This window comes from Bidens hawaiensis, unplaced genomic scaffold, assembly GCF_021521415.1.
Source record: "Bidens hawaiensis isolate Kalapana, Puna unplaced genomic scaffold, B.hawaiensis_p1.1 tig00023849_1, whole genome shotgun sequence".
In the NCBI taxonomy this organism is placed as follows: Eukaryota; Viridiplantae; Streptophyta; class Magnoliopsida; order Asterales; family Asteraceae; genus Bidens; species Bidens hawaiensis.
Window position 1 is genome coordinate 71,451 of NW_027493757.1, and position 17,870 is coordinate 89,320.

The window sequence follows — 17,870 nt, forward strand, 5'->3', positions numbered from 1 at the left end:
AATTCAGATTAAAAAGTTTAATCTTCAACCGGTTTGTCGATGATATCAATGACCAGGTTCACTGAAGTCCCACCTAAGACGTGTAATATTCTATTTCAGACATCCATCGCCACATATCACCTTAAAATCCAACGTGTGCAATAAATCAGAGTAAATGCGCCACCATATTTAATGCGTGTCAACCCATGAAGCCCATGCACCCACTATATAAGCTCCATATTCTCGTACCACCAAACTCACAACAATCAAGTAACGTTCACAATGCGCTCCACTAATAACACTCGACTCGTCCCTTTGGGACTCATTTTCTTTCTGGTGCTCTTTGATGGCTCTTTGGCTCAGCAGCTGTCTTGCAAGCCGAAGCAGTCGCCTCGTCTGAGCGGACGATCCGACTGCCAGTTTCAGAAGATAACGGCTAGGGAACCCAATCGGCAGCTGGTGTCCGAGGCCGGGTTTTCGGAGTTCTGGGACGCCGGTGACAAAGACGAACTCGAATGCGCCGGTGTGGAGGTGGTTCGGCATACCATCAATCCTAAAGGGCTTCTTTTGCCTTACTACCCTAATACACCTGAACTCGTCTATGTTGTACGAGGTACATTATTATTATTATTATTATTATTATTATTATTATTATTATTATTATTATTATTATTATTATTATTATTATTATTATTAGCTAGTTTGTGTATTGTACTTGTTGTATGTAATTGAAGATTTTATTTGTAAATTACAATTAAACAGGTCAAGGTATTCAGGGAACTGTGCTTCCGGGTTGCGAAGAAACGTTTCAAACATCGTTTACCGCAGAAGGTGGAGCAGAAAGGTTTACCGATAAGCACCAGAAGGTTTACCGGTACAAGGAAGGTGATGTATTAGCATTGCCGGCTGGTGCAGTTCATTGGACTTATAATGATGGTGACAAACCCACAGTTGTTGTTGCTCTTCGTGACACCAGCAATGTGGCCAACCAGCTTGATCGTAACTTCAAGGTAATTTTATGGTATAGCTTCTTACTTATATTTAGCACTACCAGCAATGACCTGTTCAAGTTTTCACTCACAATTTTTATTATTTTTGTTTATAGAAATTCTTCTTGGCTGGAAACCCACAAAGCCAAATGCAGCAAGGCGAACCCCAACCAGGCCAACCAGGATCGCAACCAGGCCACACAGGATGGCCACAGCCTCAACCAGGATGGCAGCCCGGACAGCCAGGAACGTCACCCGGCCTGCCAGGATCACCACGCCCCATACCTGGCCAACCAGGCTTCCCAGGATGGCCGCAACTCCAACCAGGATGGCACCCCGGACAACCAGGATTGCCGCGGCCCATACCTGGGCAACCAGGTGTCCCAGGATGGCAACCAGGATCATCACCCGGCCTGCCTGAATCGTCTAAACCCGGCTTCCCGGGATCACAACCCGGCCTCCCAGGATCGTCACCAAGTTTCCCAGGATCCCCAAAACCCGGCCAACCAGGATGGCAACCCGGCTTCCCAGGATCATCACCCGGCCTGCCTGAATCGTCTAAACCCGGCTTCCCGGGATCACAACCCGGCCTCCCAGGATCGTCAACAAGTTTCCCAGGATCCCCAAAACCCGGCCAACCAGGATGGCAACCCGGCTTCCCAGGATCATCACACGGCCTGCCTGAATCGCCTAAACCCGGCTTCCCGGGATCGTCACCCGGCCTCCCAGGATCCCCCAAACCCGGCCAACCAGGATCGCCAAAACCCGGCCAACCAGGATCGCAACCAGGCCACCCAGGATGGCCAAAGCCTCAACCAGGATGGCAGCCCGGACAACCGGGAACGTCACCCGGTCTACCAGGATCACCACGGCCCATACCTGGCCAACCAGGCTTCCCAGGATGGCCTCAGCCCCAACCAGGATGGCACCCCGGAAAGCCAGGATCGTCGCGGCCCATACCTGGCCAACCAGGTGTCCCGGGATGGCAACCCGGATTCCCAGGATCATCACCCGGCCTGCCAGGATCGCCTAAACCTGGCTTCCCGGGATCACAACCCGACCTGCCAGGATCGTCACCCGACCAACCCGGCCTCCCAGGATCACCAAAACCTGGCCAACCAGGATCGTCAAAACCCGGCCAACCAGGATCACAACCAGGCCACCCAGGATGGCCACAACCTCAACCAGGATGGCAGCCCGGACAGCCGGGAACGTCACCCGGCCTACCAGGATTGCCTCATCCTCAACCAGGATGGCACCCCGGACAGCCAGGATCGCCGCGGCCCATACCTGGCCAACCAGGTGTCCCAGGATGGCAACCCGGCTTCCCAGGATCATCACCTGGCCCAAAACCTGGCCAACCAGGATTGTCAAAACCCGGCCAACCAGGATCACAACCAGGCCACCCAGGATGGCCACAACCTCAACCAGGATGGCAGCCCGGACAGCCGGGAACGTCACCCCGGCCTGCCAGGATTGCCCCATCCTCAACCAGGATGGCACCCCGGACAGCCAGGATCGCCGTGGCCCATACCTGCCAACCAGGTGTCCCAGGATGGCAACCCGGCTTCCCAGGATCATCACCTGGCTTGCCAGGATTGCCTAAACCCGGCTTCCCGGGATCACAACCCAGCATGCCAGGATCGTCACCCGACCAACCCCGGCCTCCCAGGATCGTCACCAAGCCAACCAGGATCGCCAAAACCCGGCCAACCAGGATCGCCAAAACCCGGCCTACCGGGATCGTCAAAACCCAGCCTACCAGGATCGCAACCCGGTCAACCAGGATCGTCACCAGACCAACCAGGCCTCCCAGGATCATCACCAAGCCAACCTGGATCTTCAAAACCCGGCCAACCTGGATCGTCAAAACCCGGCCAACCTGGATCGTCAAAACCCGGCCAACCAGGATCATCAAAACCCGGCCAACCAGGATCATCAAAACCCAGCCAACCAGGATCGCCAATACCTAGCCTGCCAGGATGGCAACCCGGCCTACCAGGATCGTCTAAACCTGGCCAACCAGGATCGCCAAAACCCAGACTACCAGGATCGCAACCTTGTTGGTCACCCGACCGGCCGGGATCACAACCCGACCACCCTGGATCGCAACCTACTCCTCAACCCGGCCAACCAGGATCACAACAATCTCCCCATCCTGGCCAACCAGGATCGCAACCTAGTCCCCAACCAGGATCATCACGGCCCCAACCCGGCCAACCAAAATGGGTGACGTGTTACCCTAGCAAGGTCTATGAAGATCCATGTGCAATTTGTCGTCAAATACATGGTGGAAATGATGAGTCTTGTGGAAATTGTAATAAAGTACATACACAACAAGAAGTAGAAGGTTTTAACATGTTTGCAGGTTTTGATGATGAAATTCTCCACGAAATTTTTGATAGCGAATACGATATTGTGAGGCAATTAAAAGGATTATTCGATGATCGTGGTTTAATTGTTCTAGCTGAAAATTTCCATGTATTGGTTCCTGAAGAACAAGAACAATTCTCACCAAATGTAGACAACGACATAGAGCAAACAATATGCTCGACCCAGTTGAGTGCCAACATCGGCAAGCCAGCTTTTGCTGATGTGTATAACCCACGTGGCGGACGCATTAGCAGTCTCAATAGTCACAAGCTCCCAGTTCTCGAATCTTTCCAACTTAGTGCTGAGAAAGGACTCCTGTATAAGGTAAATAACACTTCCTTTAAATATTTTGACAATATATCACCTCCTACATAACTAATTTTATTTATACTTAATGTGTAGAATGCTGTACTAGCACCACACTATAATTTGAATGCCCACAGCATAATCTACATCACAAGTGGAAGTAGTCACCTCCAGATTGTGGGAAACGATGGGACAAGGGTGTTTGATGACGTGGTGAAAGAGGGTCAGCTTATTGTGGTCCCACAAGACTTTGCAGTGATCAAGAAAGCAGGGGAAGAAGGATGTGAATGGGTGGCATTCAAGACCAATGACAATGCCATAACAACGCAGCTGGCCGGACGCTTCTCGTACATTCGCTCACTTCCAGAAGATGTATTGGTGAACTCATACAACATCTCACGCCAAGAAGCGAAAAGCCTAAAGTACAACAGAATGGAAGGTGTGGTTTTGAGCCCACATTCTGCATCACCCATAAAAAAAGCCAAGAATGTATTGTTAAATGCTCTCTTTGGTTAGATCGATCTTATGTACCTATGAAATGAAAATAAAAGCAGGCCATGCCATGCGATCATCTATGTAATATGTTTCTGGCCTCGAGAATAAAGACTTAACTTTTTTGTTTCCCTATGATTTTACAAACTTTACACACACATAGACATAGACACTATCATGAGAGCCTGAGCTTTGGTGTGGGTAGTTTCACAACAAAATAGGTCTGCTTGAACAAGCTCACCAACACTTTTGCACCCTTTTTGTAATTTGTAGCTTGTAAAAAAATTGAGTAAACAAATATCTTATTCAAGTAATAAGATAACTACTTTTTTTAAAAAAAATATAGCTGGGATTGTTAGTTTTTTTTATTAACCAAATAGACTTTTCTTTAGAAACCAACAATTACAACACCAAGCCCAGCAACGAACAGGCTTTAGAACTACCAACAACATACATAACATTAAAATATTATGTTAACCTCCCACTATTATCCAACAAAAGTGTAGCCCTGATGCATCTCCATGTGGGTACATTTCCAATAACCAATAAGCATTGCGCCATTAATGATTTTAAATAGAGCACCATATGAATGTTTCCCTACGACTAAATGAGGCACTAACATGAAACATGTAATTAGTTCATACACTTTTCACTAAGAAAGTTTATATAACCATCCTTATAAAAATAAAAATAGCAGTGATAATTTCTAAGATTTTCTGTATCAAGAAAAGCATATATGTGCATGTAAATATATATATATGAAAACAGGACACAAACCTACCTAGTGTAATCAGCAAACCAGAGTCGGTTTTGGCAGCCAAAGTGACATAGGCAAGAAACTTGTCACAACCTGCAACAAACTACAAAATCATAGACAAGAAAAGTTATGAAAAGCATTAATGGCTACACAAATCTAATCATCTTACCTAGTTTATTATATGTGCTGGTCAAATAATTATTTGGAAATAGGAAAGGTGGATAAACTTACGGAATTTCTAGGGACACCATGTGTTTTTTCTAAAAAACCTACCAATACGCGGCGTATAGTCCTATATGCAACGTATTGGTGAGTTTTTTAGAAAAAAAACCCACCATTTTTTTCTTATTATGTTTTTTCCCCCTTTTTGTTTTCTTTCCATTTTTTGTTGTTTTTATATAAAAAATTGCTTTTTTTATTGTTTTTTGATTTATTATCAATAAATAGTTGTTAGTAACAATCAGCTCGACTTCTAAGAGTTCGTTCAAAACAATAAACACATAGATACACCAAAACATGATTTTTTATACTAAACAACGAGTTTATACAACTAAAACAAAATATAAAAATCTATATAAACGCCCCGTCGCAGGCCGTAAACGCCGCATCATAAACATCGACGTGGTCATCGCCCCTGTGTCTGGCGCCCGTTCCCAAGTCGATGTCGTCCAGGTCATCTCCTTGTCCACGTTTGACCCCCCGACGTGCTTGCCATATGGTTAAAACTAGTGGGGGGGGGTATGGTGTAAGTCTCACACGCTGAGTAGCGCCAATTTAACTAACGATCCAACTGATATGACGATGCATCTGTAGCATCCCCCTCTGCATCTCTAACATCCCCTGTTCCATGAGCTTTAATCGAGCGTCAATGCTGGTATCCAAACGTACCACGCGATACGTACGGAAACCTGGTGTGGCAATGGCTGCAACAATGGCTAATATCAAAACAATATTAGAACGTTTAATAAATATACAAATTAAAAGTAACTGTAAAATGATAATATAATAAACGTACCTCATGTGTGTCCAGATCAGCAGCCACATTGTAATATTTTACTTTTGATAATAATAAACAAAAGGATTTAATTTACTTAATGGTGTGTTATTATGTAGTTAAGTTAAGTAAAAATAATTAAGTGTGAGTTGCGACAACAAAAGATGGAATAAAGAAGGTGATGAACCTTAGGTCCATGGGCTTAGGGATATTTAAACACCTTTAAAACTCCCTAAAACCCTAAAACTCCATTTCCACCTTTGCCTATACACACTAAAAAACACACACAAACACTCTCCTTCATCCCGGAGCCATATCCAAGTGATAAAGAGGGTGATTTCAGCTGATTCCATAGACAAGCAAGAAACACGTCCAGATCTACGTCTAGACTCGAACCCAAACCAATAAGGTACGTTTTTTATTAAACGGATAAGTGTTGAGGTCAGTTTGCCATGAAACTAAGTAGGACAATAAATCGAACCTTTTAGTGATAGAAAAACTTAAATTTTATGGTAAACGACCTAGCGGGTGCGAAACGGGTGACGCTCGGACCACATAAGAGCTAGTATTTGAAGCTGATATAACCCATAACTCATTATATTGGTAAAACAGGCATAAGGGATAGAAGAAAACTATTAAAATGCAAAGGTATGAAAAAACAGGTTTTTGAATCAAATTCTTGAGAATTCAATTCGTTTGTAAAAAAACCTGATTCGATTTGTTTCAGAGTTTGATTTGATTTGTTTCAGAATTCGATTCGATTTGTTTCAGAATTCAATGATTCGTTTGAAAAAAAAACTCAATTCAATTTGTTTCAGAATTTGTTTCGATTCGTTTTAGAATTCGATTCGATTCGTTTGTAAAACTCGATTCTATTCGTTTCAGAATTCGATTCGATTCTTTTCAACTTAACCGCGGCTAGGGCCTCTGCCCCTTGGACCCTTCTAGGGGTTGCCGCCCCTAGGACCCTGCTGCCCCCAGGCTCCCGTTTGTTAGGGGCTTCAATTACTTAGAATGTGATATAGTTAGGGGTAGTTAATTGATACTTATAATTGTTACACATTAGCCATGCGCAACTAAGGAGGGGTGTTACAGTTAACTCATAAAGAAACATGACTCAGGTGAGTTTCTATCCCCTTTCTCTGTTATGTTTTTCGGGGTTGCGTGCATACTCTATATGACGGGTTAATAAACTTATTATATTTGATAAGTGTGTGATATGTGAATGTGTATGTCTGTATGTATGTTATATGTATAAAATAAAGAAGGTATGTACGTATGTATGGTTTTATGGTTGAATGAGCAAGAAGAGAAGGGAACATACCCTAATAATATATGCGAATGTAGGGAACAGACCCTAACAATATCTGTGAATGTTGGGAACATACGCTAATAATATCTATGAACGTAGGGACCAGACCCTAACAACATATGCGGAGGTTATAGGGCGAGAGGCCCTTTACAACATATGGATAATTATGTATGTACTTTGTAAGCCAAAGGAAGAAAGTATAAAAGAATATATGTATGTACGAATGTATGAAAGAAAGGTAAACATGTTTAAGTATGTAATGCGTACTTCCGGATACGTCTATATATATTAGTATCTGAATGTAATGTATGTTGTTTGAATAACTAGAACTCACTAAGCGTAGCTGACTTTTAGTATGCACATTGGCATATGAAGAATGGAAGTTATAACATTGTGCGAATTAAACGTAAAGATATGTTTTAATATTTGTTTAAATTTAGGTTATGTAAATAGTGGTTTGACTTTAATGTTTCCGGGAAAAGTTTTAATTCACTCTGATATTTAGAACTATGTTTATGAGTAAATCCAACATCCAATGTAGGGCACCATGCTCAGAGTCTTACACGTGTCCCCACCAGCATTCGCATCCGCCCTGCCCCGCACCCACCTCAGCGGTCTTGTCGACCGGCTGGTTGACAATCTGCACCTACGCTACTGCGAGTGGAGGAGGCAAGACCAAAGGCACAGGGTGCGTAAGGAGCGTGTTCCCCAACCCCGGTCACGAGACGGTCTTGTGGGCCGTCGGTCCCCTGAATGTCTCAACGGTATGCATTCTCGAGAAACGGGGGCGGACGGATCTCTAGGATACCCGAAGCATCTACCTTCTCTCCGACCCCAACCAAATTGCAATCTGGGTGACGTACTCGTCACCCAGCAAGGACCCTCGCAACTGCCGTCTATAGTACCCGACGAAGTAGTCTGCAAAATCTCGTGCAAGTTTGTAGTTCATGCCAGTCAACAGGCACCACATTAAAAATGTGTCATGAAGGCTATAGTGCTCTCCGCCCTGACAACGCCTCGTAACAGACGTGACAATCAGCCTATGAAGGTACCTGTATAGTATAATATAATACAATACGATAAGATACGATACGATACGATACGATATGATATAATATAATGTAATGTAATGTAAATACATGACAAGTAACATAGAGTAAAACTCCCGGTGCGCCGAGTGGGAAATAGTGAAACATCGACTCCGGCCGTATCCACACCGACGTACTCGGTCGCCCGATCCCGAACGTCACAAGCGTCAAAAGCCGCCAACAGATAACCGTGTTATAACGCGGGCTCATCTGTCAGAGGCGTAAACACCGGTCGGAATGGTCGGTATTGGCCTGAAACTATAAATGTGGGTAATCAACTAAAATGTCATCACCCATTACCCGCCTCTGCCCCTGCCCCTGCTCTTTCTCCATCTCCATATCGTCGTTCTCCATCAATAATAATAACAACAACACTAATAATAATAATAATAATAGTAACAATTAAGTAATAACAATAATTAAGTAAAAATAACAATAATAATAATAATAATAATAATAATAATAATAATAATAATAATAATAATAAATAATTTAATAATAATATTAATACTAATTAAATAATAATATGAAAATAATAATAATAATTAAATAATATCAATAACAATTAAATAATAACAATAAAAAATAAATAATAATAATAAATAAATATAAAAAATAATAGAATAAAACACGCGGCGTAAAACACTTTACGTTGCGACTTGTCTTCCCTTCCAAAACTCGTGGTCGGATCCTAATCCTAAAATGTATAATCGAGATAAAAAAACCCGAAATATTAAATCTAAGAAACGTACCTCGTGTCAGTTGTCGTACACTTCAAAATTACACGGGTCAAGATCCGGAGTTTGACGGATGTGTTTTTGTTTGTGTTTGTTTTTGAGTATGTGTTTGTGTTTTATTTTGTGTTTGTGTTTGTGAATCTAGATCCAGATGGGTAGACATGGTGTTAAAAAGGGGATATATACGCAGCATATAGTACTATACGCGGCGTATATAACCCCTTTTAATCTCCTATTTTATTATTGTTTGATTATTATTATTATTATTATTATTATCATTATTGTTTAATTTTTATTAATATTGGTTAATTAATATTATTATTATTACTACTATTATTATAGCTTAAATATTATTATTGTTTAGTTATTATATGAAAACCTGAACTTTTTTACAAATGATATTATTACATTTTAATTTTAATTATTATTGGTTAATTATTTTTATTATTATTATTATTATTATTATTATTATTATTATTATTATTATTATTATTATTATTAGTTTCTCATTTGAAAGGCTGCTTAGGCTAAGAAAATACATATAGCCTCCATTCTTGCAACTGGAGCATAGACTTCCGTGTAATCCATGCCTTCTTGCTGATTAAAGCCTTGCACAACCAACCAGGCTTTATTACGAATGATTACCTCACGATCATCTTTTTTTAATTTTAAAAACTCATTTTGTCGGGATAGGGTTTTTGTCACAAACCGACTTAGGGCCTAGACGTATGAGCAATAGTTGGTACCTTTTTTTTAAATATATCGGAGTTGCGTTTTATTTGGTTATAACAATATATTAATTTATTTGAAAAGTTCTCGAATAACAAATACCCTAGTGTTTGATTTATAAATCATATTTAAATCTTATTTATAATAATTTAAAACCGAGCCATCTATACCTTGCAAGCATCTAACTACATGAATGACTAAAATTCCTTGCTACCTGTGCTAATTATTTCCCTGAAATGTGAGGGAAAAAACGTCAGCGATGTGCTGGTGAATCGTTGTTGACTCCAAAAATATTTAAATTACAATTACAATACAAATATAACTTTCCGTACAAGCTCAGCAAGAAGTATTTCATTCCTGAGATTTGTACGACTTCCCTACATACACAAAAGTGTTCCCTGAGCCACGTAGCCCTTAATGGAGAACTAGTTATGACTGTTAGCCCACGACCACATAGCCTTTGACTGTTCAGGCTGAACAGTTATGTATGGATCCAGACACATGTGTAATCAGTCTGAGTTGCTTTTATTTTCTACTTTGTATTATAATGTTTTAGAGATCACATAATCTCATGTAAACGTTGATTGACTCTTTAAGATAAACAACACGTTCATCTTATAGAGTATTAATATGTTTTGACTGTTTGTAAAGGTTTAACGTATTCACCTGTGATTGTCTTTTCTGAATGATGTGGTGATCTCGTTTGAAAACCTTTGTGAATGAGTGATGATTAACCTATAATAAAATAGGTTTATATAAATACCTGGATCATCTCTTGATCCAGCTACAGACCTTTAGTCTGGTTTTGATAGCTTTAAACTTTGACTGATCATTTCTTTGAATAATATATTTAGACCTATAGTCTTTTTCTTTATTTACCAATCATATGCTAGAGTATATTCTTCATGAAGAAACATCTATAATTTGTTTCTTCTTCAAGAAGAAACATTCATTGACTACTACCTTTGTATGCAAAATCTTAGGTTTCTTAATCATGAAGAAACAATGTTTTAATTATATTCCATGTATATAAAATGCTATGTTTCTTAATCGTGAAGAAACTATATTTTGACTATATCCCCATAAACGAAAACTTTTGTGTTTCTTCATTGTAAATAAACATTACTATAATCCTTTGTATGTTTAAAGCTTATGTAAACATATTTATGATCAAGGTTTGGGCTATACACTTGACTATGGTCTAAACCATATGATATAATAATAAAATAATGACTTTGGCAGCACCCCTACCTTACACGGGTATTCGGAGTTTATATGCCTTAAGCTTGTACGAGCAGTACTTCTACTCTACATCGCGTACTGAGGCTCATACTGTCGGAACCTCGGAGCATGGCACGCACTACGATACTCGGCACACAAAAAGAGACCAAGTGTGTGTGAATGAGTGTGTTTTAGTGTGTGAAGAATGAGATTCCATGAACCCCTATTTATAAGCTGATTTTGCAACCCATCGCGATACACGATGGGTTTTGGTAATTCCGTCACGTATTGCGATGCCGTATATTTTCCGCCGCCATGCCACGTGCTGACACGTGGTTTGCTGAGTCATCAAGGTCCATCGCATATCGAAGTGACCTTTGTTCTGGGTTCATCGCGTAGCGCGATGGGTTCCTGAATTCATTTTTTCACTTTTGGTCCTTTGTCTTAGGTAATTTGTCACATATTAATCTTACTTTCATTTTCCAAAAACAATAAGGTGGCTCTCAAGAGGCTCGTGGCAATGCGAGCGTGCAAAGTGCGCCATCAAAGCGCCATATTGCGCCCATCGCTCTTCGCCTGAGCCCGTGCCCGTGCGCGTCAAGTGCTTCGCGCCTCCGCTAGGACCACTAGGTGCATGCTAGACGTAAAAGAATATTACTATGGAAACTTTCTTCCTTATAAAGAGCTACCTTTGCTTTCTTACTTTACATGTGGGATGGGTTCTATCTTTCATATTTATACCCATGTGGAATGCTTCCACTTTCTTCCATCTTTCCATGTGGGATGGGTTTTTCTTTTTCCATATCTTTACATGAGATGAATTTTCTTTATGGAATGTTTTTATTTTCTTATTTCCTTAATTTTAAATAATTCTATTTCCTTATTTAAATATTTGTATATTTGAGATTATTTTTTATCCTTCAACTTTACTAAGTTGTCAAATTTGGATCGAAATTAGCGATGCTACATTTTATTACCCGATCCACTTTTTCAATGAGATCCTAAACACCCAGTAAAACAAACTGTTGCAACTTTTATTTCATTGCTTCTACCCTCAAAAAATCTTGCAATGCCATAGGAACATTTGTCGGCTCAACCTGAGATAAAGAAAGCAGGTGTATCGAGTGATGCTTATGATTCCCGAAACATGCATATCAGCGTATGCACACAATACTTTATCTTCACATACATAAGCGACCCGTCGTCGTGTTCAAACACCGTCATTTAACATCACCAATGATGTTGTCCTGAGGATGATATGAGTTAAACCGAAAGGTTGAATTCTCAGGAACTACAACATTGTCTTGTAAAAATTGGTGACGTTTTCTTCAACCGATTGATCATTCACATGTTGAGAAGATTCTCCTACATGTAACTCAGAAATATCTTGAGTCTCAATCAATGGAGCAGATGAAGAATCTTCAAAGTCGACATCTTCTGAAGAAATAGAAACATCATCGGATGTCTCAGGTTGATTAAGTACCACATTATCATCATAATTAGAAGACCTTGGTATGGAAAACATATGTTCTTCCAAATATACACGAACCAAGTCTTCGGTTGGTACCTCAACCAATGGAGTAAACGACATAAATAAATCCTCATCATCGAACATCCAGTCAGGTGCCTTCCCGGCAGGTGGTGTAGTGTATCTTTGATAATCAACATAACGAAGAAAGTAACCAACAATCGCCTTTTCTTCGAATTTACCCACCTCACGTTTATGCATAGTACAAAGACACCCGAATGGTTCGAGAAATTATAAGTTAGGCTTACGGTTATTAATCAACTCATAACTTGTCTTCTTGAGGTTTTTAAACATTAGAACACGATTCAAAGAATAGCAAGCGATGTTCACAGCTTCATTCCAGAATTGGACGGGAAGCTTTCAATCCGCCAACATTGTTCTTGCTGTTGCAATCAGTCTCTTATTTTTCCTCTTAGCTACACCATGCTATTATGGCACATACGGAGCACTATATTTCGATGAATTCCTTTTTTAATACAGAAAAAGTCTAAGACTTTATTCTTGAACTCCGTGCCATTATCGCTTTGAATTCGTCTCACTTTAGGTTTGTAAAGTGATTCGATCTTAGTGATCAAATTCTATATAAAAATAGGTGTCTGATCCTTCAAACTCATAAATAAAACCCACAAGTACCCTGAATAGTCGTCAGCAACAACTAGACATTACCAGTCTCCAGCAATATTCGAACCATTCACTGGACCAAAAAGATCCATATGAAGACGTTCCGAAGGAGTATCAATGGAATTAGTCTGCTTCAATGGGTGTGACTTCTTCTTTTGTTTTCCCTTCTTGCATGCAATACAGTGATCGGTCAATTTGAAATGTTTTACTGAAACACTGTCCACCAAATCATTCGCCACTAAGTGATTCATTTTGAGAATATGAATATGACCCATACGCCTATGCCACCAGATTGAGTCTTTTTAGGTTTCTTTTGAGACAAAACAAATTTTAGTAGAAAAAGAAGACAATGCATTAGAACTCATATTTAGTACATAAATATTGTTCGATCGAGGAGATCTCATGACTACCATTTCTTCAGGAATAACGACACACGGTTTAAGGATTACACATTCCTTGTCAGTGAATAAAGTGGTAAATTTTTTATCACAAATCTGTGACACGCTTAACAGATTGTGAAACACTTTATCACAATAATTAAACCGCTCAAATGTAACACAGCCATTTGCAACTTCACCCTCCTTTGTAATCATCCCACCTTGATTACAAGAAAACGCTACATACCCTCCTTGAATGTCTTTAACATTCGAAAGAATATCAGGGTTGCCAGTGATGTGTCAAGAACATCCACTATCCACTATCCATTTATCGCCAAAAATAGTCTTAGATGAAAAAAGCTGCATAACAAGGTAAATAGTTTTTAGGTTTCACCTGTGATTGATGCACTTGAGTATAAGTAATTGGTTTCTTTACTTTCGTTTAAGATAGACATCTTTAATCACATTTGAATCCTTATTTTGACAAATTGGTTGAACAAGGTCAAACAGTTTGTTCTTTACATTAAGCTCGTTTACATTAACAAGAACCACCTGATGTGGATTCACATCATGAAACATGATATGAGTATCATCAAGCTTGATTTGTGGTGGATGTCTTTTCAAAATTTGTTTAACCAAAGGAACCTTATGTGATTGTTCCTTGGTTAAATGCTTTTTAGTACTTTTTACCCTAGATCCACATTAGCGTGCAACATGACCACGTTCACCACATGAGAAACAAGTTCTCATGTCCACGAAGGTATGTGGTGAGTCAACAACAGTATGTGAAACTTCGGGTTGAAAAGATGCAACTGATACTTTAGAGTCATCCAATTGAACATAATATTTATTCTTGTAAAAATCAAGATTGGAACTATTTGAAAACTTTGTAAAGTATCCGGTCTAGTTGGACTAACAAATTTAACATGTTCCACAAATCTCACTTGAGTTTCTACTTTAGCCTTAGAAACTGTTTTGTTTATCAACTTGGATTTTTCAAAATTTTTTTCAAAGTTATTCAAGCTTGACGTCTCATTATGAAAGACACTCTCAATTAACTCGGGTTTGATTAAGTGCAAAGGAATGTCTTTTTCATCGAATACCCTTCCAGTTTTTACTTTAATATCACTCGGATTAATAAATCTCATTAAATCCTCATAAAAAATGATTGGCTTTTCTGATTTCTTTTTACTCATTTTTGGAATGTTTGAACTGTACACAGCTTTTTCAAATTCATGTGGTTCAGAAAGAATGTGATTAGAATGAGGAATGTCCTTTTAAGCTACTCGAAGACTCTTGTTGCTTGCGTTATTTCTATCTTAAGTTATTTTGTCTTTTCAAGTTATGTATTGTAACGAATCTTTACTTAATTATGGTTTAGAATAATTTCAAGTTGAATTATTTTTCCTTTGCGTGTTTTTATCTCATGAATAAAGTTTATTTTATTTATCAGGTTAATTGGTTATGATACCGTACTCCTATATGATTTTCTTATTCTCGTTCATCACAATCCATTTTATTCTCAACTTCAAGTAATTAATTCCTTTTCAATTTTCAAGATTTATACCTTTATATCAAAAGATGTTTTAGAAATTTCATTGTTTTATTAAGAGATTTGAAAGTTCATTTCATTTTTAGAAAATGTTTTATACAATGATGATCTTTCTTGGCGATACATGCAATATACGAAGATCTTTCACGTAACGACAAACATTCATTCATAACCTCAATCACTATCACATAAATCATATAAGGCATGCACTTACCACTAAAGGTAAGTGTATTAACTAATCACATCGAGTATGCACATAGCCCCAAAAACATAACAAGGAAAGGGGCTAGAAACTCACCTGTAACGATTCCTCTCTAAATTTACGGTAATGCCCTTCTTGAGCTGTGCACGGCTAACTGTGTATCATTTAACAAGCATTACTTAACTACTCCTAATTCTATTATGTTTCTAAGTCATTTCCCGTTTTAAATGTTACATTTCCTTATTAATTAGTTACTTTTATTTAGTTCATATATCATATAAGTCCATATCGTACGTATACGCTGTTTATCTTTCGTTTATATTGGAAAATCATATTAGTGTATAAATCTTGTCTGGAGTGTAAGTCTCCCCAGCGTATAAGTCATCTAGCGCATAAGTCATACATATACGTCACACTTATACATATACGGCATGCACATACTTATGCGGCACATACATATGTGTATATACATATACCTACATATGCGTCCTTATATATACATATACGACACATACATATGCATATACATATATACAACATATACATATGCGTCCATACATATGCGTTGTAGATACATATACGCTAGTTATACGTATACGGCGTAAACTTATACGCCGTAACATTCTGTTCAGCTCTCTAATTCGCGTTTTTTAAGGTTTTCCTTCGATCCTAGCGCTGAAAGCCGCTGTTAACCACCATGGATGGCCAGAGTTTGATCGTTTATGACTTAGGTAGCTTCGAGGTGTCCAGATCTTAGCTAAGGTGGCCCTTAAGCTCATTTTTGGTTGATTAAACACCCGGATAAAGCTTGATCTAGATTCAAACGACTCATTCAGCATCAAGAGGCTGCGTTTTCGGATCCTAGAATATCGTGTCAGCTAAGAAAAATGATTTCTACCAAGTTTCGTGGAAAATCGACTTCGTTTACCTGTCCTTTTCACGAACCAAACACTACTCGTTTTACCCGGAATGAACCAACTAACCCGTTTACTATCAAGTTCATTACTTTATCAATAATCGTGGCCTGTTCTATCATCCTTCCAATTATCATGCAAATTCGTACACGAAAAGTAAACCTTTTTAACCAAAAACGTACCTTTGAGGTTTATGATCGAAATCACTCGAATAGACGAAAACCATATCAAACGAACTCAGAATTGAGTATTTCAAGTGGTCACGGAACCGTCTCGTCCCGATCTACAAACCCATCAGCTTTCCTTCGTTGGAAACGCCACTACAGTTGCTGGAAGTGGCCAGAAAATTACATTTGTAGATGTTACGGTTTTGCTGATATAAACCGGACTTCCCGACCTCTGATCGGTGAAAATCTTCATTTATATGCCATGAACACTAAGTTAAAATTTGAGACCGATTCAATGGTTAGATCTCCGGCAATCGTTGTGTCTTTTTGGGCTATTTTCTCAAAAACGGGAATTGGAGAAGTGTGTTTTCATGTTTAACTTTTCATCTAATGACACTTATACTTCTCCTACTTTAGATAATTACATTTATGTTGGGTCTATATTTGTGTGGCTTGTACTTAGTTATAAGTTAGTATAATTGTGTTTGGATGTATGTATGTAAACCGAGATCCTTAATAATATCGGTGGGCTTTGGGCTTTATGATGGGCTAGGTTGTTGGTTTCCCTATATATAGATAACATGTATAGAGTTAGTGGGTTGGCCGTTCATAATCAGTGTGGTGAACGAGTATTGTGTAACCTTGTACTTAAGCACCCGACGTTAATATAACGTGTGTTTTGAAGCTAGATCTCATGTTCTTTACGCATTACCTTTGTTTGTCTTGAATCACTTAACTTTATATTCCGCAATAACATTAGGTTTGTTGATATCATATTGAAAGATCCAAGCTCGGGAATTACAAGTGGTATAAGAGCTTTTAGAACTATTCTAGGCTTGGTTGTGATATCAGACGATTCAAGATCTGTTGGTTCATTGTTGTTTCTGGTGAGTTTGGTGGTTTGGTGTGTTTTTCCGTTGAACAGTGTTTCGGGGAAGAAAGAGTTTTATTTTTTGATATAGATTTGGTATTATTTGGAAACAATTTAAATCGCTTAATTCTCGGGATTTAGTTTGTTGCTTATATTAATCAGTCAACTTTGTTCTTGGGTACTTTAAATTGATTTTGGGGGTAAGAATCTGGAGTTTTGAACAAGATACCATTGTTTTCGGCCAATCTGCTGGTTCTCGGTCACCTTTAAGCATTCTCGGTCAAAAACACGCGTTTTCGGTCAAAAAGAAGAGTTCTCGGTCAACGTTTGTTCTCTGTCAACATTTGTTCTCGGTCAAATCTTTGAGTTCTCGGTCAATGTTTTCTGTCAAGGGTTCTCGGTAGATTTTGGAGGTCTTGGTCAATACTTTGGGTTTTCGGTCAAGAGGTTCGTGGGAAAATTTTTCTTGAACGGAATTTTTCCTAAACAATCCTATAAGTGATACTTCATTCTTGAAAATTTTGGCAAAAATATTATTTTTTGGTGTTTTTCGGTTATTCTTTTTGGCGGGAAAATCGAAAAAAAATATTTGAACGAAATTTTTCCTAGACACTTCTTTTGAGTGGGAGATCTTTCTTAAGATTTTTTGCAAACATATTTA

At 39.1% G+C, this 17,870-nt stretch overlaps 1 protein-coding gene across 1 annotated transcript; it reads left to right on the top strand.

Annotated features, from left to right (window-relative positions):
* Nucleotides 1-261: 261 nt before the first annotated feature.
* Nucleotides 262-4,178, top strand: LOC143568233 (uncharacterized). The gene is made up of 5 exons (XM_077054434.1): nt 262-592; nt 742-989; nt 1,085-1,893; nt 2,237-3,665; nt 3,744-4,178. Exons 1-5 carry the CDS (start codon nt 262-264, stop codon nt 4,161-4,163), a joined length of 3,237 nt encoding a protein of 1,078 aa, XP_076910549.1. The 3' UTR covers nt 4,164-4,178.
* The last annotated feature ends 13,692 nt before the right edge of the window (nt 4,179-17,870 follow it).